The following is a 19,018-nucleotide window of genomic DNA, read 5'->3' as shown; positions in this document are numbered from 1 at the left end:
GAGGAGAGGCTATTGTGAGTATTGTTAAGACGGTGTCTGAAGCAGCTGAATTTGAAACCTGGGACCAAGAGGCATGCCGCATTTTCAGCCTTCAGGGCTTGCTGGAAGCCCAATCCATATTTTAACAATACTTGTAGAAAGCTATGTATTTTTCATTGATCCGTTGCAATTTAAGTTAAGTCACTTCTGGGTCTAATTTTGTAATATAGTTATGTGTATTATTTTAGAATATTCTTTTAAATCTCTTCGTAAGTCTCAATTTTAATAAATTAATTTTTTTTTTTAAATTCATTTATAAATATTGTTTAATATTCTATTTTTTATAACTCTTTGTAAACCAACAAACACTTTTTATCAAAATTAACTTACTATAATTGTCGATAATTACAAGACCTGTGGGTACATATTACGTTTTTTTTTAGGTGTCTGGGTCAGTTTACACGTACTTTTACTAATTTTTTAGAATCTTAGAACTATCGGTCGAGTACGAGCTTTAGTGGTCACCCCTATTAGCAACCGTGGGAACTCAAACTCGGGAGACTAGGTTAGATCATCCTCTTGCTCTTTTACTTTCAAAAGGATTCGAACTTGGAAGACCATATTAAATCCTCCTCTTGAGAGACCATATTAGATCATTCTCTTGTTCTTTTACCATCAAAGGGACTCGAACTTCGAAGATCATGTTAAATTCACATTTGTTCTTTTACCATCAGATCACCCAGTGGTAATTCATATTACGTATCTAGCTATAGGGAGATTTGAGGTATAAAGAAGGAAACATGATTCATGTTTATACAATGCATGATGAGTATTGTGTGGTGTTCAATTATTAGTATTTACTAATTCTTCAGTTATTCGTTTTCTTGATTGTAATAAAAAACAAAAACATGATATGTAGCAATCTAAACCAGTTATTGGCTTGGTCCCAAAAACCCTAGGCCATTGTAATTAGAGTTTTTTAGTTTAATTTGAGTAGAGAAATCTTTTTCAGTAGTTGGACATGGTTTGACAATCACTTTTATGTAATGGGGTTGCTTTTGATTTTCCTTGTTTGATAGTGAGGCCAGCAGCCAATTGATGACAAGAAATTAACTTAACCATGCTCCAATCCATCAATTCACTACCCTACAATTTTCCCTCTCTCTCTCTCTCTCTCTCTCTCTCTCTCAAAGCTTCATCAGGGCCATTTCCATTCATGCAGGGAAAAACCCAACTTCTATTTGAAGTTTTCATCAATGGTCCATGTCTCCATGATGATTGATTGATTGATTGAAACCATGAACACGAAGACAGACAAGAGTGGGGGTGTTTGTTTGCCTTTTTTTTTAAGTGGTGGAGTTTTATTGATTGAGAATCACGTCGTCGGGGAGATATATATCAGCACGTCGCTTTTTAACTCTGATGGATATTATTTATTATTATTGTCGTCTTCTATGTTTGAACTCAATACGCTTTCATACACCACACCCCTCCGTCTCATGCTTTCAACATATGTACCAACTCCATTAACAAACGAGTAAACGACATATTCCCATCCAAGATTTGACAAAATCTCAAGTTGATACCTCATGTTATATTTATTTTAAATTCTTACCTTTAAAATAACAGTGTTAGCAATTTTTAGGGTTTAGAAGATGCAATTACCATAATACCCTTAACCCTAAATTAATAAATTATGTTTTAACCCCTAAATTAGTAGAATTATAAACTTACCATTTTATTTTCAAATTATGTCAAAAACACCCTCGATCACTACACACCCTCGAACCCCGTGGTCACCTCCATCACCTTCCCCGTAGTCTGTCGTCCAAAACCCCTCTGGTTCCCGACTCATTGGCCCCTCCAATAGCCAGCGTCGTTAGGCTTAGGGTTTCAGTGTTCTTCACTGGATTTCAGTCGATTCCGGCAGCGAAAATCCAATTTGACACCACCACTGCAACCACTGTCTCCAAATCTATAAAACCCCTATGTCCCTAGCAACCGTTTCGTCGCTGAGAGTTCGTGTTTATCGGCCGTTTTTTGGTGAAGTGGTGGACGGCAAACGGTGAGTTGTCGTGGCTGGGAAGGTTAGGGGTTTTGTAGGGGAGGATGCGAGGAGTCAAATTGTGGTGGTGGTTGGGGTTTTCGCCGTTCAAAACAGCTGGAAACCGGCAAAAATCAGTCGCATGTCGCGGCTGTCGTGGCCGACAATCAGCTAGTGATGAGGGGTTGTAAAGGGTATGGTTTTGTAGAGGGGAGGATAGAGGTTCAAATGGTGGTGACAATGGTGATTTTTGGTGGAAGAATCATTGGAAAAAGGGCAAAAAAATCGGGGACGCCGTCTGCTAACGTGTGTTGAAGGACTGTTAAAGGCGGCAGTCTGGTAATGTAAGCCGCCCATGTAAAATGACCAATTTACCCCTTTACCGTTACATCAAACATTTTTTCATCACTTTAAGGGTGGGAATTTGGAATAAATGTAACATGGGGTACCAACTTGGGATTTCGTCAAACCTTGGGTGGGAATATGTCGTTTACTCTTAACAAACATTTTCAAACTATTTCAATTTATGCATGTTATGCCTAATTCCATGACGGTCAAATTTGTGTCGAGTATCCCTAAGATACATCAAAGCCCGATGATCAAAATCCTTTCACATGTCATTCTATTGTCGTTTGCCTTTATTCATAAGGTGATTACTATCATAAATATGGGTTAAGTTGTCATTAGGATGGCTCGGTCTATCACAAGCATGAGAATTATTGACTCAGATCCTAATTAGGGGGATTATGCATACAAGTAACCCCATAACACCTACTGTAAACCACTTTCAGAAGAGATGAGTATAAAAGGAGCCTATAGTCTCTGTTTTAGGGGATTCCAATATTAGCATTGATCTTTTTAGAGAGAATAGGCCGCGATAGCTAAATGTCTTCCATTAATCTCGCAATCGTCCCTTTGTAACCTCATTCGACCTTGTAACACCCTGCAATATAATAACATGACAATGGATACCGTCGAACCACTGTAAAATATATTTTGTTCTTTTCTTTATTACGTCATTTTAACGACCTTACTGGTTATTAGTAATCACGTGCACATCTTGTCTGATCCCCTCCAAGGCTGATTGAGTATCTCTTGTTGGTACAAATTATCACATCAACAAAACATTTTTTTTTTAATTTAAATTTAGAGATGGGGCCAAAAGATTATGGACTTTATGCATGTGGAAAGCTATGATAGTTGACCTACATAGAAGTCTATCAACATGACGATTGGTCGAATCTATGGTTAAGACCCTCCTCTTATCCCATACATACTTACAGTCACACATATTTTAACATCATCTAAAATGGCTTGTGGAAATAAAAACACATTAGAAACACAAATGAAGATAATATATGAGGTCTTTTTGCTATTCTTACCATTATCAGAATATTATTATACCCTTGAAGTTGAAGGAAGATTTAAAAGTATGAAAGAAACATAAAAGAAATGTGCAAAAGAGAAATGTATGCAAGAGATTTTACTCAAGAGAACAGTGTAAGAGCTAGAGAAATATGTAAGAAATTTTTCATAATCCCTTCTCTCTTAATAGGAAGAGAACCCTTTTTATTTATAGAGATAACATTTAATACACATTAAACAGACATTTAATACATGCATTAACATATAAATTTAAATAATATTTTATTCAGTAAAGTGAATCTTTTGAATAATATATAAGTAAATTGTTCCCTTGAGGAGTCATAGGAAAATGCCCTTTTTAACACAACACTATTACACTAAAGTGCCGTGCTCTGCCAAACATGGAATCAATTCCCATATACTCTCAGGTGTCTCAATCTCTTAGGACACGTAAACCACTACTCAATTGTCAACTATCATAAATTCACAAATCACGTGGTCGCCTTTATTTATTTCTTTCTCTGCTCCCATATCAAACAAATATATCCTCAGCCTCCTTTGTTTGTGCAGGTCTTTTCCTAACATTTGGTGGTCAAGACACCCACATGTTTTAAAATAAAAACGTTTACACCCTTTTAATTGATTATTACAATATTTGTCAAAAGTTAGTCCTGATACGATTTTTTTTTTTTTTTACTAAAAGTATTCAGATCAGTTTATGCGTACCTCAACTAATCTCTCGAGACCCTAAAATTACCAGTCGAGTAAGAGTTTTAGTAGTCACCCCTATTAACAATTGTGAGAACTCGAATTCAGGAGACCATGTTAGATTCTCCTTTGACTTTTTTATTTTCAAGGGGACTTGAATTTAGGATACCATATTAAATCTTTTTCGTACTCTTTTACCATCAAAGAGACTCGAACTTGGGAGATCATGTTAAATCCTGAATTGTTCTTTTACTAACAGGCCACCTAGTAATTGTTTTCTGATGCAATCTTAGGTATAATGATCTTTTATCAAGTAATAAAATGAAATGATAATATTTCATCAAATATAAGGGTGTAAATATTTCATTCTAAAAATTATGAGTCTTTGGTTAATTCACTAAACTTCAGGCGTCTCCTTTCGGACGGTATAAATTCCAAACAATAACACGAAAATAAACCCTTTTTGGCACCACCTTATCTATTTGGCCAAATAAATGGAAAAAAAAAATAATAATATTATTATAAACTGAAAAAAATTCACTAGTCATTTTTATGAGTTAACGACAATTCCTTAATTGTTTGTTGCGCTTTTCAGAGTATTGTTCGTTGCTTGCCTCCTCTCCTCTCCTCTACTCTCCTCTCCCTCACTTGTCACTCAATTCCTTATTGCCCTCCTCTCTATCAACAACATTTATTTAATTAAAGATTCAGCCTACGCAAAGTGTTCAACGAAATGCCTGAACCATGGTCTCATTCACAACCGCTTCTAATCATTTATTTCCCTCCCCTTATTCCCCTACGGATTTGAATTTCCATACGCTTCCTTCCTGGGTTTCTGTTTGTAACCCGAGAACCAGACCCACCAAGCAAGAGCTAGGTGTTTCTTGTAATCTTGCTGTGGCTGCAAAAGAGAGGGGAAGTGGTTGGTCTTTTGTGGGTTTTGTTGAGGTCAAGAAGAGGAATTATAGGGGTTCTTCTTGTTTTAGTTTGCAGAAAGATTGGCAGGGTGAAGGAGATTTAGGTTTGGAGGCTGCGATTTTGGAGTTTATGAAGAGTTCTGAGAATCCTGAGAGGTTTCCTACTAAGAAACAGTTAATGGATGCGGGAAGGATGGATCTTGTCGAGGCCATTACAAGGCAAGGTGGGTGGCTGACTTTTGGTTGGGATTTGGATAATGACGAACATAAAGTAGATGAAGTTGAGGTTAAAGATTGGGATTTAATGAATGTGGAAGATTACAAAAATGTTTCTGTTAAAGAGTGGGTTCAGAGTGGGGAAAAAGACAGTGCTTTGGAGGGCAATGAAGTTGGTAGATGTAGCGTTTCATCTTTTGCCGTTAGTTCCTCTGGTCCGGCTTCCTCGTCTGGTAGATCATTGTGAGCTTCTAATTTTATTTTTTTTTTAAAATTTTTATTTTTCGTTGCTCAATTTCCCTGATTTTTGGATTAACTGTTATATATATTATACGAAATTACAAAATTACACCAGCTATAAAACCTTGGTTCCTGGAAAAAAAATTCATACTGAGAATTGGCCTGGAGTATTGAGATGGGATATGAAAGCATGTTGATGTTGAAAGGACATTTTTTGTTTTCGATCTTTTTCGCTTTTGGTTTAATCTTAAAATGAGCAAATAGCTGAGTGTTAACTCTTTTGCTGGAATAAAACTTTTCGTTTATTTTCCTTCATCTTGGTTCATTTAAACTAATAAGCACTTCAGAAATTGAACAGAAAGAAATTGTCTATTTACATCCCAGAATTTTGTAAGATTCCAAGTTTTTCATTCCTTATGTTTTAGTCACGAAATGGGTTGGTAAATGTCACTGGAAGGTTCTTTAACATTTATGATCTGTTTGCCCAGGGAAGCTACAGCCGAGGAAGATTCTGGGATTGAGGGTATACTAAGCCGGTTAGAAAAAGAGAGGAATATTAATTTTGGGTTCAATTCCAGGGAGAAAGGGAAAGCTTCTCCTAACCAATGTGATGATCATGAAGATGACTGGCTTGAAAGAACATCCAACAATATGGTAAGTTGGTTTTGTTTCTTTAAATTCAGTTTCAATTATCATTTTCTTTTATAACTTGTGGTGGTACTTACAGTTGTGTACAATATAAACTAGGTTTTTTGACACTAGTAGTATTCTATATGCATTCTTAGTCATAGATTTAGGTTTCCCATCTTAGAATTATATTGGTTGCATCTACAACTTTATTTATCTTCCTTGGGTAAACAATAAGATGTGCTTTTGAAGCAATAAATAAACTATTGGAATGGGGTGTTGGTGAGTGCAGTCATGAGATCATTTTAAATCAAAACTTGTTGTGTTGTTATGTTGCAAAAGGCAGTTGCTGGTCTTGGAAGAACCAGTAGACCTGCATCATTAAGCTCTGGTGGAGGCATAATCAATAATGCAAGGGGCAAGCCATCTCTCTCAGATCTTAATAGGTTAGGAAACTCACTTAAGCCAGAAACGTGGAGAACTTGGAGCTCTCAAAGGGCAGACTTTTCGAGCATGGATCTCAAAGGTAGCCCATTTGTTAGTTTCTGGTGGCATCATGGCTTGACAGTTCAGATCAGCTGACATCTTTTTGCAAATACACTGTACAGCTGCTGAAATTGTCTCCAAGGAGGAAGGACCAATGAATGTTTCAGGGGATGGAATACTTGAAGTAAAAGAGCAATGCAATGAACATTCGAACGGGCAAAAAGTAGGGATTAGTAGCAATCAAATAAAAAGTCGACTTCAACAATTGGAGTCGGAGCTTTCATCTGTACTTCACTCAGTGAGGTCTAATACTGGTGAAGTTGTGTTACCAAAGGCGAGTGATCTGATCTTGATGTACATAAATTTGGTAAACAATTTGTGTGAATGTTTAATAACTATTGTTAAAGAACTGTATTAAAAAATTGTGTTTCTTTGACAAAAGAAGTGCATTAGAAGTTGCAAGTTGGTTGAATGTACTTATTTAATTTTAATTGTCACACTCATACTTTAATGATGATTGTGGTTCATAAAAATGTGACTGATTCTCATAAAAAAAATGTGAATGATTGAATGTTTCATGAGATTGATTCTGGCCATAACACTTCATCAATTAGGATCATGAATTTACCTTTTTTTGTGATCTTGCTATTAATATATTAGTTATTGCTTAGTGAAACTTAATGAGATATCAGCTGTGAACAAAGTTTGCTTTCATTCTCTCAAATTTAGAAGATTCACTATTTCATGCAGTTACTCTGGAAGATTTTTTTAATCCTGTGACCACATTTTAGACTCTTTGAGTAGGTCATCTGGATCAACTTTTAATCCTGTTTTTTTTTTTTTTTTTTTTGGGCCCTAGGGTTATGAAAGCTCCTCTGAGGATTTGCAGAAGCTTTCTGATGCTTGGGAGTTCCAAGAAAATGAGATCATGAATGGCCAATATAGGTTACGGTCAATACGTGCGAAGTTGGCGGTATTAGAAGGGAAAATGACCCTGGCAATGATGTATGTGCAATTCCTGCTCATTCAGCATCACTTTTCTCATACTTTATTATTGATGATGTCATGTTCTTATGTGCTACAGTGGTGCCCAGAAGATGATTGAAGAGAAACAGAAAAGGATTGATGATGCTCGTAGAGATTTACGGCTTATTCGTACTGCTTGCATAGTCTGGCCTAATTCAGCCTCAGAGGTGCTCTTAGTTGGATCATTTGATGGTTGGTCCTCAAAGGTTGGAATCCATTCACCAATGCTATTTTTGTTGTATTTTCTCCCTACTTCTTAGATTTTTAAATGTTGAAGTTCAAGCCTTCTGGTTCATACTATTTTGAATTCAAGTAGATATCGTGTGTAGAAATTTGTTTGGCTGTTGGAAATGGATGAAGTTTGACATATCATATTTGTTCTATGTAGATTTGTGGAAGTCTCATATCCTTATTACCTAGTCAGTCACTTGTCTAGTTGTTAAGAAAATGTACTTTATAATCTGTTTTGAGAGAGTAGGTTAAGATGGTTTAATTTTCTTGAATGGAGAGTACTGAACGCAGATAGAGAAGAGATTTGATCAAAGTTCATGGCACTGTGAGAGGAAGCAGACCATAGAACATCCTAAGAAGAGGCATGGTGGCTCAGGAAAAATAAATTACAAGAAGATTAACAGTAGATGGAGCAGAAGTGAAGTATAAAATGAGTTTATAAATGGACTATTAAAGTTGGTATGATAATTTTGTCTAATTGGGACTATAAGAATCTGAGTTTTTTTTAGTAATGAGCAATCTCATTTTATCTCCTTGGGATATATTGGGTCAAATATGTAAGTTTCCCTGGAAAAATGATTTGTTTACAGTACTGACATAAAATTGTGCATGCAACGTTAAAGCTTGGGATTAACATCTTGTATGGTGGGTTTAGCCTCTAATTAACATTGTTTCTAGGACAACTTTTTTTTGGGGGGTAAGAAATTTTATATATTTCTACTTCAACCTCTTAGTTTTAGAATTGAGTTATGAGTTAGATGTATTCTTCCAGGTATTGATTAAGTTGGTGATGAATGATATTTTTTGTTTTTGAATGCAGGTTAAATAGATGGATTCTTGTTTATATGAAATGATTGCTAGTATCACTAGAAAAAAAATGGAATTTCTTCAACATATCAACATGATTACAGGCCTTTTTGAAACATATTTGCATACGGAATTTATCATGGCAACTTATTTGATTACATATCTTGTTTTATGTAATTCTATTTATTTATTAGAAAAGAGTCAAAAGCATACGTAGTGGAAAGGTGTCATAGCCAGTCCCCCTAGACCATAAACAAAATAACTATTCATCATGCCATAATTTTCAGAAAGGTGTGCCATCAGGGTTTAGAAGATCCGTTACAAATTTCTGATGGTACTCTTTTCTGCGTTGTTGATAGATACAGCAATGACATGCTATTACAGTTGGCACTTACAGAATTTTATCACTTGAGTCGTTTTAACCATTTTCTGTACTGGGTTAACTGCTGGTCTTCATCTGTTCCTTTGAGATGCTTATCTTTCTATTTTTCAATTTTGCAGAGAAAGATGGAGAAGTCTAGGACAGGGATTTTTACTCTGAGTCTAAAGTTGTATCCGGGCAAATACGAGGTAGGTCACTTTTCTCTACTTGGTTATGAGTTTATGGGTATGGTGCCTCTTGACTGATGAGTGTCTGAACATTTTCCCTGTGCGCTATAGATCAAGTTCATTGTTGATGGTGAGTGGAAGGTTGATCCCTTACGCCCTATTGTTTACAATGGTGGATATGAGAATAATCTACTAATGATCATGTAAAAACTCATCAAGCATGCAACGTCGTAGTGAGCAGGAGAAACAGTTTATTCTGTGAAGACAAAGAAGAGTGCAGCCACTTCTTTCTTTCTTGCCCAATATTCTTGTGAGCATATTCACTGGGTAGCTGATGCTAATTTTCTCACGATTCTCTTACATTGAAGGATTTGCATAGGAAACATGTTCATTGTATCCTTTTGATACCTTTATTTATTTTTTTTTTTTTTTAATCTCTTCTTTTTTGGTGGTTTATTGTTTGTTCATATAAAGTTATAACAAAAAGGTCTGTAATACATGAACGCGTGCCTAATTCTAACCTTATTTAAATTATTGATCAATCTCATTGTCAACGTAATTAAATTAGGGAAAATTGTTGCTTGATTCAATTAATTTATTTATTTTTAACACCAATGGATTTGGTTGATTAGCAGAGAGAGAATAAGAAATGAAAACTTAACCTGAATTCCTGATATGTAAAAATGACAACAAAAGGGAGGAGGAGAAGAAATAGACATGAACGCGTGCCTAATTCTCCTAGAATACAAGATATAACCTTTTTTGTCAAGCAAATAAAATTGAAGTTTCCAGCTTTTTAACATATAGACTTATTATGGCGGATTCTCAGTATTTGGATCATTGCACTGAACTTCAGGATCCTTACAGCCTTTCGAATCAGGAGAAGAGAATGTACTTCTAGTCTTCTACAACTCTCATGAAGATTATGGCGGGGCAGATACGGAGTGCAGAAGCAGACCAATTTGAGATGACAATGATGAATTTTACCAGAAGTATCAAAATCTTTAATACTTAAAAAAAGATAATAAACTAGTGTTCTATTTCTGCAATTCTTTACTCACAACATTAGGCACTTCTTCAGAAACAGTATCCGTTTTGCAAATAGCCACAATTTTACAATAGAGGACCGTTGTGAACTTATCCTCTTCGGCGAATTCCATACTAGTTTACTAATCCATTTTCATTTTTTCCCCAGAAAATGGTCAGCTAAATGCAATGAAATTCTACCTATCTTTTCCGAATGGAAAATAAAACATGAAGGTTAACAAAGATATTGCAACCCTGAAGAAACATGAGGTGATTTTAAGTAACACTATTTCACTATTGGAATAAGGAACTAAAGCATCAACAGAAACACTTGCAGTGCTCCCTCATTAGAAAGGGCTCATATATATTTATGACAGCATGCAATAGCACCAGAGAACCCCATAGCTATACACTGCAATCCATAGACACATGAGGTGACTGTAAGTTCATCATTGCAATAACAAACTACACTATTAACAGTGAAACTTGCAGTGCTCTCTGATTTGCTAGGCTCTTTTATATTTACGACAGCATGCAATAGCAAGATAGAACCACATATCTGTCAATTATTGTAAGGGAATAGTTAGTTTTCCATGTTCAAAACCTCTAATCATTAAAGTAAGGAAGACTACATTTCGAAGTTCCAAAAACTCTCAGCAGTTAGTGTTGGTGTGTGTAACCCCTCTGCCAAATTAAAAGAAGCTGAAACCTGGCAGACATTAAAGACAAAAATTTGAAACATGAATCACAAAAAAAACAACCATTCAGAACTTTAAAAGAAAAATTCAAGAAAACCATAAAGAATCTTTCTAGTAAAACCAAAGGAGAGAGGTTCTTTTGAAAAAAAAAAAAAATCTTGGCCTAGTTAAGGATCTTCTAAATATCTTTCCTGTTATCACATAAAAATAATGACCTTCTATATTCTTGACAACAAATTTTCTATGAATCAAGTGAGTCAAGGAAATGGAAAAGAAAACCGTATTTTATCAGCCATTCATATCAGATTACCCACAAGTACTATGGATTCTTGACAACAAATTTTCTATGAATCAAGTGAGTCAAGGAAATGGAAAAGAAAACCGTATTTTATCAGCCATTCATATCAGATTACCCACAAGTACTATGGAAATATAGACATGCTCGATTGATTGACTAAGTTTTTACAAAGAATTCTCTGTTCATGCAACAGAAAAATAAACACATATTTTATAAAACATATATACAGGCATTTTCATGATTGAGATATGCGTTCCACATGCTCAAGGCAGATTCTTATAGGATCTCTAATGCTATAACTAAAAACCTGAACAGGTAATTGCATAATAAGAAAATTCTACTTTAATTTGGTACCTTAGCCTTACTATCCCAATTACAGTGTGAGGGACTTGCACATCTAATTTTAGTAATTTCTGACTTCTTTTGGTGTGATAGTATGCTTCAACTGACCCAAAATAATTGATGCAGGGGAACCAAAATTTATCTTCACAATCAGAAGTGCCTAGAAAATTAAAGATTGTTTCAGCTACCTTGAGGAAGAGATTTGATAATCTCTGAACTATCAACTTTTAGCCCAATAATCACAAAAGTTCCAAAACTCTTGATCACTCAAACAGTCAGAATCACAGGATTCCCATAAAAAGCAAAACATATATGGTGGTTAAGTACCTTGCATCTTCCATCTTTATTAAAAGAGGATTTCCAAATCCACTGGAGCTCCAGAGCTTTGCTTGATGTCACATAAGAAGCTTTTATAACATCACCATCAAGAACAGTCTTTGACAAAGCCAACTCCCATGAGTTCTTCCCAAAATCATAGCAAGGCTCAAATGTAAATACCCCCCTATGCACATGGCTATACTTTAATTTACAATTACTTGAATCAATCGCATAACTGGCAGATATCTTGTTATTGTGATCAAGCACAAGTGTCCCATCCAAGATAGTCCGGTTTTCACCCCTCCAGTGAGTGTAAGTCATGTTGAGCTGCTTCTCTAGTACCCTAGCAGTGTTCATGAACTGGAATTTAATATCCTGCACAATTATTCTTCGATAACTTCAATAATCTATAACACATGCTTCAACGGAGATACAAGCTTCAAGTTCCTATAGTTCCTACACTTTCTAAGCAACTGAACTTATACTTTTCAGACTGTTTTCACTTTCTTTTATATTGCAATTATATGTAATAGGTGTATTTTAAAGCATTTACAACTTTTATTGTGGAGGATTATTGGTAGGAACAAGTAGAGTACCTTCTGAGGAACGTCAAAGTCGATTAAAAACGAGCCAGGCTTCTCAACAGAGAGAGAAAGGTCACTAGCGCTTATAGCGGGCACGAAGCTGACGTAAGCTCGGAGCTTTAGATCCCCGGCATCCGCGGCGACCGTCCCGGTCAAACCTCTTTTACTTCTCATTGAAATTGCTGCATTCATCTTCTATCTTTTCTGTTTGAGGAGTGCGTGAGAGACGGTGTTTTAGAAAGGAGCCAATAAGGTTGGCTCTGATATGGTGGTTCTTGATGTAAGTTTACAACTTTCAATTTTCTGCTGTGATTCGATCAGAGAGTGCCACGTCATAGCAATGTAAGCTTTTGTTGTCGATTATAACATAATAGACAGGAAGGGAACCGGGTCCACGAACACATGACCCACAGTGAAAATCTCTTCGTCTATGGTTTTGGCGCCTTTTTTCTCTGTACACGACCACATAAGAACAATTTACAAAGTTACAATGAAATGGTAGAATAGATTTATTTCTTCTTTCTGCCAAGAAAGCTCTGCTTTACGTTTGATCCTATGTGCCCAGAGAATGCTAATCCAACTTCTACAATTTGGACCTGAACTTTGAATTTCCGGTCCGTAGACTGGGGGGAGGTGTGGCCTTCTTCCTTAAGTTTTTCTCTTTATTGTATAAATGTAACCAGATAATATAGCTTACAAAATACAGTATGTTCAATTGAAGAACAAATGAATGTTTTCATCGCACTAAAAAAACAAAGCTTGGCACTCAAACTTGCCCAAGACTCTGTAAGGATGATCTTTGTGCTGCCATCTTCCGCTATTTGTTCCTTGTTTATCATTTCTGTTATGCAACAATATGTTGGACAATCTGCTTCGTTTAAGAGCCAGGTTAACTGTTTTTGAGTGACAGTGGACAGAAGCGCGAAGGACCAATATTCTGGTATCAGTATGCATTTATCAAGTTTGAGAAGGGAGAGATAGTGTTCTTATGGCGTATGTGAACCCACTCCCACAGTAGACTTGGAACGAAGCATCATTGCTTTGAACTTCATCATCCAGACTTACTGCTTTGGGTTTAGTTTGATCACTAGTGTTTCCTAAGCCAAGTTGACCGTGTTCACCCCAACCCCATGTCATAATTATTCCATTATCTGCAATGGCATTGAGAAATGAAAACAGATGAGCAAGAGAAAAGTAAGTAGATAAGTAGATAAAAAAAGGATGGCTGAAAATTGCCTGTTACTAATGCAGAGTGCTCAGCTCCAGCAGCAATTTGAACAACTTTCGTGTCGTCAAGACCAGACACTTTCTCAAGAGCAGCTTCGTTTGAATTTTCTGGAGCACAAAACAACAGATATATCACTATGTGTACTACAATCATAACCAAATGTAAATGTAAAAATAATATTGGCCATTTGACCATAAAGATTTCCATCATCAAACTGAAGTAGTTTACTGAATACATAAATTAGAAATGTAGATGAATAATCACTTTTTATTATCCAAATTATCAAGCAGGTTCATGACAGTTTTTGATATCAAAATGTATTACCAGATAAAGGCTTTGCAGGGCTCATCTTCTCAGGATCACTTAACACGCCATGGTTGGATCCACCAAGCATAAAAACTTCTCCATCACCTGCTACAGAAATTGAAGACTGCCATGAACAAGTCATGTACGATCTTGTAACTAGAAAGAAGAGGGTAAAGAGGGGTGTGGAGAGAAATAGAAGAATGGGATGAAAGAAGGAAATACACAAACCAGTTAACAGTAAAGTGTGATTCCATCCAAGAGCAGTTTTAGAGAAACACAAAGAAGAAGATAAACACTGAGGAATGTAAGAATTGGAAGTTTTATTGAACCCTTTTCCCCAAGTGTAGAGATGCCCATTAGCTGTTGCAAGAGAAATAATACAACAAAATAAAATAAAATTATTGTAGGTAACATGAAACCCTTCATAGATACTAAACTGTGTTAGAATCATCCATTTTATTAACTTCACCTGTTATTCTGTTGATATTAAAAAAGATATTGTACCTTACAGTGTGTTTCTTACAAATACCAAATTGTGTTGGAATAATCCATTTTATGAGCTTCACCAGATACTTGGTTGGGTATAGATTTCAAAACATGCTTCATCTAAAAGTCCTTAGCCATGTAGATATTCTATCTGACCTTTAAGCTACAATGTTTTGTCATTATTTCTGCCTTGATAACATATTAAGAAAGAGAGAATCTGAGGGAACTCACCAGATAATGAAGCACTATGATCTCCATTTGCAGAAATGCCAACAATTTCAACATCTTCAAATCCATTTGTAACTTGAGGAAGACTAACCGATCTGATCTTATCCTTTGAGATACCCAATTGACCACGCTTTCCAGATCCAAATCCATAAACTTGATTTCCCAAACAATCTGGCATCAGAATGGTCTAATCAGAACTTGAGAGAAAGGAAATTATCAGGCGCAAGTTTCCAACTATCACCTTCTGCTCTTTCATACATTCAGCAAGCATCAAAGAAAAGTAATCCCAAGATAATTAATCAGTTGGAACTCATCACTGAAATCTTTAAGCAAGTTTACTTCAACCTACTACTTTAGGTAGAAGTTCTCTTATAAAGTTTAGCCTCCAAAACCATCATTTTTTTTTTCACTGATGAGCAACAAATAAGTTCTTTTCTCTTACATATTTAATAAGTTTCTCTAATCTGAGGGATACATCAGAGAATGCAGAGATTTTTGAGAAAAGTTAATTTCCTTCGCAGAGAATGGATAAATCCTAAAATCAGAAAACATAAGGTTTAAGCATATAAAAAGAGCACAAGCATTTCATTCAAACATCTGTGATCATGGAAAAGAGTGAATACAAGAAATGCAATAGACATGATGCATTTACCTTTCAACAAAACAAGTGAATGGCGCATGCCACATGCTATCTGTTGAACATTGTTATTAGTAAAGTATGAGACTTTAACAGGAGAGCAATGTGAGCTGTAATCGCCATGCCCAAGCTGACCAAACGAGCCATCCCCACAAGTAAAAAGACACCCTGAATCTGGAAAAAGAAACCCCAATATTTTAATATACAAAATAAAAATACAAGTTTAATCACTGATGAATACAACGAAGACCTGAAACAAAACCCGAGTGACTCCATCCGGCTGAAAGCTGAGTAACTGAATAGCCGTCAAAGAAAGAAATAGGCTTTGGATAGGAGCTGTTAACCATGTCTCCACGGCCTAATTGACCAGAAGTGCCTCTTCCCCACGAAAACACTCGACCACCTGCGGAACACACGCACATTAATTAATAATTAAATGTTGAAAGCAATAGAATTAGAGAGAGAGAGAGAGAGAGAGAGAGAGAGAAGTGAAGAGGGTACATGAGGTCAAGGCCAAAACGTGAGCGCCACCGCAGGCAAGCGTGGAGATGGAGAAAGGAAGGTGAAGGAGTTGAGGTGAGAGTTCATCCTGTAAACAGCCCGTACCCAGCTGCCCATCTGTACCGGCTCCCCAACTCCACACTCGTTGCTCTTCTTCTTTACTTTCAGATGATTGGATTACGTCTATTTCTTCCATGACTGCGCGTTCTCCCACTTTAAACAACACAACCAACAACTAGCTTTTCATCGAGCTTCTGTCGCGGAAAAATAGAGGGTAATTTTATGTGTAGTTGTATTGAAAATTAAAGAGTTAATAAAAATCCCCTAGCTTTTTTGGTACTTCATTAAACTTCATAATTGAAATGGTTCGGCAACACTTTAACAAATCGAAAAACCAATGATTGGCCTGCCAAGGAAATCGCTTTAATTATTTATGAAAAGGGAATTCTTTTTTAGTAGTACTGTAATTAAAAGGGTTGGACCCTTACATATTTTATTATGTCATATGAGCATGACTACAAGTTCAAAATCAATTACTTTTTAATTAGGCAATATAATTTGACTCTTACGTTTGAGCTTGGGATTTTTTCTTTCCTGAAATTGTTTATGAGCTAGAAAACACATATGATTATGGGATATCTATAAACACTTACTCACCTGACCTGACAGCAAATTTGACAACATTCTGGGTTCGTACCCGTGATTATCAAGCAAATTTTATAAAATCATCAAGAATCAGTTGGCAACTGCAAGCTCCAAAATGCTATTGTGAAGCTTGAAACATATAAACATCAGTCCATTAGTGGGGAAAAACATTAACGCCAACACCCTCAAAATTTAAGTAAATAATAACAGGTTAGATATATATCACTTATATAGCACTGCAATTGAACTCATCAAAATCCAGTCCCGTTCACTTCTAACTATATCATTGAAGGAAATCTTGATAGAGCAAAATAAAATTTGTGTAGTCTGAAAAATCCATACATAGTAGACTGAACATTAAACTTTGCACTCACTCAAATCAAGCCTTTTGGATCCTACGAACTACAAACCACCCAATTCAAGCTATTAATAAGTATTGGGAAATAGAAATCTATTCCCATTCACAGATTTACAACTCTTGAATTAAGATACACAGGAGTACATTCATATTAAGCAAACACCTAAATCCTCATCAAAGAGAACAATTTAACAACCAAGAAATACAAGTGAAACATAACTCAACACGACATTCACTACCAACCGAAACACTATTAAAACCACCGCCATATCAGACAACTTCCACTAATAATTTAGAGCAGCTAACTTTTGGCTACGCACTTCAAATTCAACCTATTTTTACTGAAACTATATCAACTCTCGTATTACAAAGGAGGATGAGCACCCGACAAATACCAATTCTACAGTTACAGGATATCATCATAAGCAACGATTTCTCTGCCTTTAAAAGGGACCTCTAAGGCTGAAGAACCATCATTACTACTTTTGGGGTTGACTATCGCTGAAGCAAGCTTATTACCTCTTCCATGTCTGCTGAGAGGTACCTTGGCACGCAAAAGTTTGGAAGATGAACCATTGTCCTTATCGGCACCAACTCCAACTGCTTCCTTCCATTGGGCCAGAGGATCTGTTGCCCATAAAACTTGTACCTGCAAAAGAAAAACCCCAGTCTCAGTAATGGATTGAACAGTTTTAAAAAGAGAAACCTTAACCAGAAGACCTGCTGTCCTATGCGCTCACAAGAGAGATTTTAAATATTGAACTATGTAGGCTTTAGGCCTTCAACCACATTTAAGATTAGAAACAACTCCAAGGAGTGCAAAGGCAAAACCTTTAAGCCTGAGTCAAGCCTCAAATTGGTGGTATCAAGTCCAAGCAAGGCGTCAGCTAAAAGGAAAAGGGGAAACACATGGGACAAGATGCAGTTGAGATAGCTGGAGAACTTATTTAATTTTCAACTCTCCACCTATCCTATCAAAACTACTAGAGGGACCTTCAAATGATAATACCTTATGACTAACAACATCTTCAAATGGAATAAAGCCCCCGTATTTTTAACTGACCTAGTTTTGCAGCATACAATCTTCATTCCAATTAATTAAACTGCTGTGTTAAAGATGCCTGAGTTTTCACTTTCATCTCAGTTCAATTTAAAGTGATGTTTAATTACTAATAAAACTGAGGAAGATAAAACAATATCTCGTTCTTGCATTCAGTTTAACTTATAAAAAACTTGATTGAGTCTCTTTCAGCTCTTAGAAACCAAAACCAACCAATAATACAGTTCAAATTAACTTCTCCAGATGTTTTCCAGTAACCAAACCGAACATAACTTTTTTCTCCGTCCAACTAGCAATGAAAAAAGAAATCAAATTAGACTTTATTCAACGGAAGGATTAAGAGCGTTAACCTTTTGGGAATCGACGGTGATGCCAAAGGACGCATCTAGAGCAGCAGCAATAGCAGCTTCGGCAGATTCTTTTGTACGGAAGGCGATGTTTCCGACGCCGTTGCGATCGATGCGAATGCGGGAGATTGAGCCGTAGATCTCGAACCTCGACTTCAAATCAAGAACGGAGCAATTCGGGGACAGACCCAGCACCACCACGGCTGGCGGAGGATTGGGCTTGGCGGTCGGCTTGTCATCATCAGCGGTTGGCAGCCGCGGAGGGGGGAGAGGACGGCGGCGTTTAGGGGCTGAAGTGGGTTCGTGGCGGGAGAAGTAGGACTTGTCTCTCTTGCGACTCATGTTAGGATGTATTTGCGTATTTCTTGACAAGTCGGCGCGTTTCGAGGGCGAGGGAGTGGATAGAGTGAGTTGAGTTTGTGCGAGTTGAGTTGAACATTTGATTTTGAAAAAGTTTTTGACCGCAGGTGCTGCGTTCAGCAGGCCTGTTTCTTAGATTTCTTCGTTTGGAATTCGGAAACGGGCCAAACGGCTTATCTTTTTTAGGGTGCGTTTGCTTCAAAAAAAAATATATATTGGATTATTGAAATTCTATATAATTATTAAGAATCAGGAAAATATGTTTAGTTAGTTGGAATAAACGGATGGGTATATTATATTAATATATTTGATTACGAAGAATAAATTGTTGAGTATATTATTTAAATTACTAAATTATCCTTTTTTAAATATTAATTTTTGAATAATTTTTTTAACCTCCA

At 36.3% G+C, this 19,018-nt stretch overlaps 4 protein-coding genes across 6 annotated transcripts; 1 reads left to right on the top strand and 3 right to left on the bottom strand.

The window, feature by feature from the left end:
* Positions 1-4,645: 4,645 nt before the first annotated feature.
* LOC116105137 (protein PTST homolog 2, chloroplastic) lies at positions 4,646-9,720 on the top strand. The gene is made up of 8 exons (XM_031391554.1): positions 4,646-5,472; positions 5,958-6,123; positions 6,439-6,622; positions 6,705-6,916; positions 7,442-7,587; positions 7,667-7,814; positions 9,148-9,216; positions 9,307-9,720. Exons 1-8 carry the CDS (start codon positions 4,841-4,843, stop codon positions 9,400-9,402), a joined length of 1,653 nt encoding a protein of 550 aa, XP_031247414.1. The 5' UTR covers positions 4,646-4,840; the 3' UTR covers positions 9,403-9,720.
* A 1,041-nt stretch (positions 9,721-10,761) lies between these two features.
* Positions 10,762-12,890, bottom strand: LOC116105133 (outer envelope pore protein 24A, chloroplastic-like). 3 transcript variants are annotated; one of them, XR_004124034.1, is made up of 3 exons: positions 12,474-12,890; positions 11,748-12,252; positions 10,762-10,780 (listed from the first exon to the last, which is right to left on the bottom strand). XR_004124034.1 is itself a non-coding variant. In XM_031391551.1 (3 exons), exons 1-3 carry the CDS (start codon positions 12,651-12,653, stop codon positions 10,850-10,852), a joined length of 627 nt encoding a protein of 208 aa, XP_031247411.1. In that variant the 5' UTR covers positions 12,654-12,888; the 3' UTR covers positions 10,808-10,849. The 3 variants fall into 3 exon arrangements, 1 of the variants encoding a protein (XP_031247411.1); XM_031391551.1 differs by lacking the exon at positions 10,762-10,780 and adding an exon at positions 10,808-10,930 and having other exon boundaries at positions 11,887-12,252; positions 12,474-12,888; XR_004124033.1 differs by lacking the exon at positions 10,762-10,780 and adding an exon at positions 10,812-10,930.
* Positions 12,891-12,962: 72 nt separating this feature from the next.
* On the bottom strand, positions 12,963-16,059 carry LOC116105136 (ultraviolet-B receptor UVR8). The gene is made up of 8 exons (XM_031391553.1): positions 15,848-16,059; positions 15,597-15,749; positions 15,362-15,520; positions 14,713-14,880; positions 14,224-14,355; positions 14,014-14,100; positions 13,698-13,796; positions 12,963-13,612 (listed from the first exon to the last, which is right to left on the bottom strand). Exons 1-8 carry the CDS (start codon positions 16,041-16,043, stop codon positions 13,419-13,421), a joined length of 1,188 nt encoding a protein of 395 aa, XP_031247413.1. The 5' UTR covers positions 16,044-16,059; the 3' UTR covers positions 12,963-13,418.
* A 731-nt stretch (positions 16,060-16,790) lies between these two features.
* On the bottom strand, positions 16,791-18,766 carry LOC116105134 (uncharacterized protein At1g27050). Its single transcript, XM_031391552.1, has 2 exons — positions 18,261-18,766; positions 16,791-17,499 (listed from the first exon to the last, which is right to left on the bottom strand). Exons 1-2 carry the CDS (start codon positions 18,597-18,599, stop codon positions 17,257-17,259), a joined length of 582 nt encoding a protein of 193 aa, XP_031247412.1. The 5' UTR covers positions 18,600-18,766; the 3' UTR covers positions 16,791-17,256.
* Between the last annotated feature and the right edge of the window lie 252 nt (positions 18,767-19,018).

This window comes from Pistacia vera, unplaced genomic scaffold, assembly GCF_008641045.1.
Source record: "Pistacia vera cultivar Batoury unplaced genomic scaffold, PisVer_v2 Contig493, whole genome shotgun sequence".
In the NCBI taxonomy this organism is placed as follows: domain Eukaryota; kingdom Viridiplantae; phylum Streptophyta; class Magnoliopsida; order Sapindales; family Anacardiaceae; genus Pistacia; species Pistacia vera.
Note: the sequence above shows the minus strand (reverse complement) of the source record. Positions and strands in the feature narration are given on the sequence as shown.

What these genes read in the sequence shown, in the direction of transcription:
- LOC116105137 (XM_031391554.1), top strand. Translation starts at nt 4,841, where the DNA reads ATGGTCTCATTCACAACCGCTTCTAATCATTTATTTCCCTCCCCTTAT. An exon ending in AAAGAACATCCAACAATATG is followed by an intron (nt 6,124 to 6,438) that starts GTAAGTTGGTTT and finishes ATGTTGCAAAAG; the next exon opens with GCAGTTGCTGGTCTTGGAAG. An exon ending in AAAATGACCCTGGCAATGAT is followed by an intron (nt 7,588 to 7,666) that starts GTATGTGCAATT and finishes TATGTGCTACAG; the next exon opens with TGGTGCCCAGAAGATGATTG.
- LOC116105133 (XM_031391551.1), bottom strand. Translation starts at nt 12,653, where the DNA reads ATGAATGCAGCAATTTCAATGAGAAGTAAAAGAGGTTTGACCGGGACG. An exon ending in ACTTTGACGTTCCTCAGAAG is followed by an intron (nt 12,253 to 12,473) that starts GTACTCTACTTG and finishes ATAATTGTGCAG; the next exon opens with GATATTAAATTCCAGTTCAT. An exon ending in ATAAAGATGGAAGATGCAAG is followed by an intron (nt 10,931 to 11,886) that starts GTACTTAACCAC and finishes AATGTCTGCCAG; the next exon opens with GTTTCAGCTTCTTTTAATTT.
- LOC116105136 (XM_031391553.1), bottom strand. Translation starts at nt 16,043, where the DNA reads ATGGAAGAAATAGACGTAATCCAATCATCTGAAAGTAAAGAAGAAGAG. An exon ending in TCACTCGGGTTTTGTTTCAG is followed by an intron (nt 15,521 to 15,596) that starts GTCTTCGTTGTA and finishes TTCTTTTTCCAG; the next exon opens with ATTCAGGGTGTCTTTTTACT. An exon ending in TTCACTTGTTTTGTTGAAAG is followed by an intron (nt 14,881 to 15,361) that starts GTAAATGCATCA and finishes TTCTGATGCCAG; the next exon opens with ATTGTTTGGGAAATCAAGTT.
- LOC116105134 (XM_031391552.1), bottom strand. Translation starts at nt 18,599, where the DNA reads ATGAGTCGCAAGAGAGACAAGTCCTACTTCTCCCGCCACGAACCCACT. An exon ending in TCACCGTCGATTCCCAAAAG is followed by an intron (nt 17,500 to 18,260) that starts GTTAACGCTCTT and finishes TTTCTTTTGCAG; the next exon opens with GTACAAGTTTTATGGGCAAC.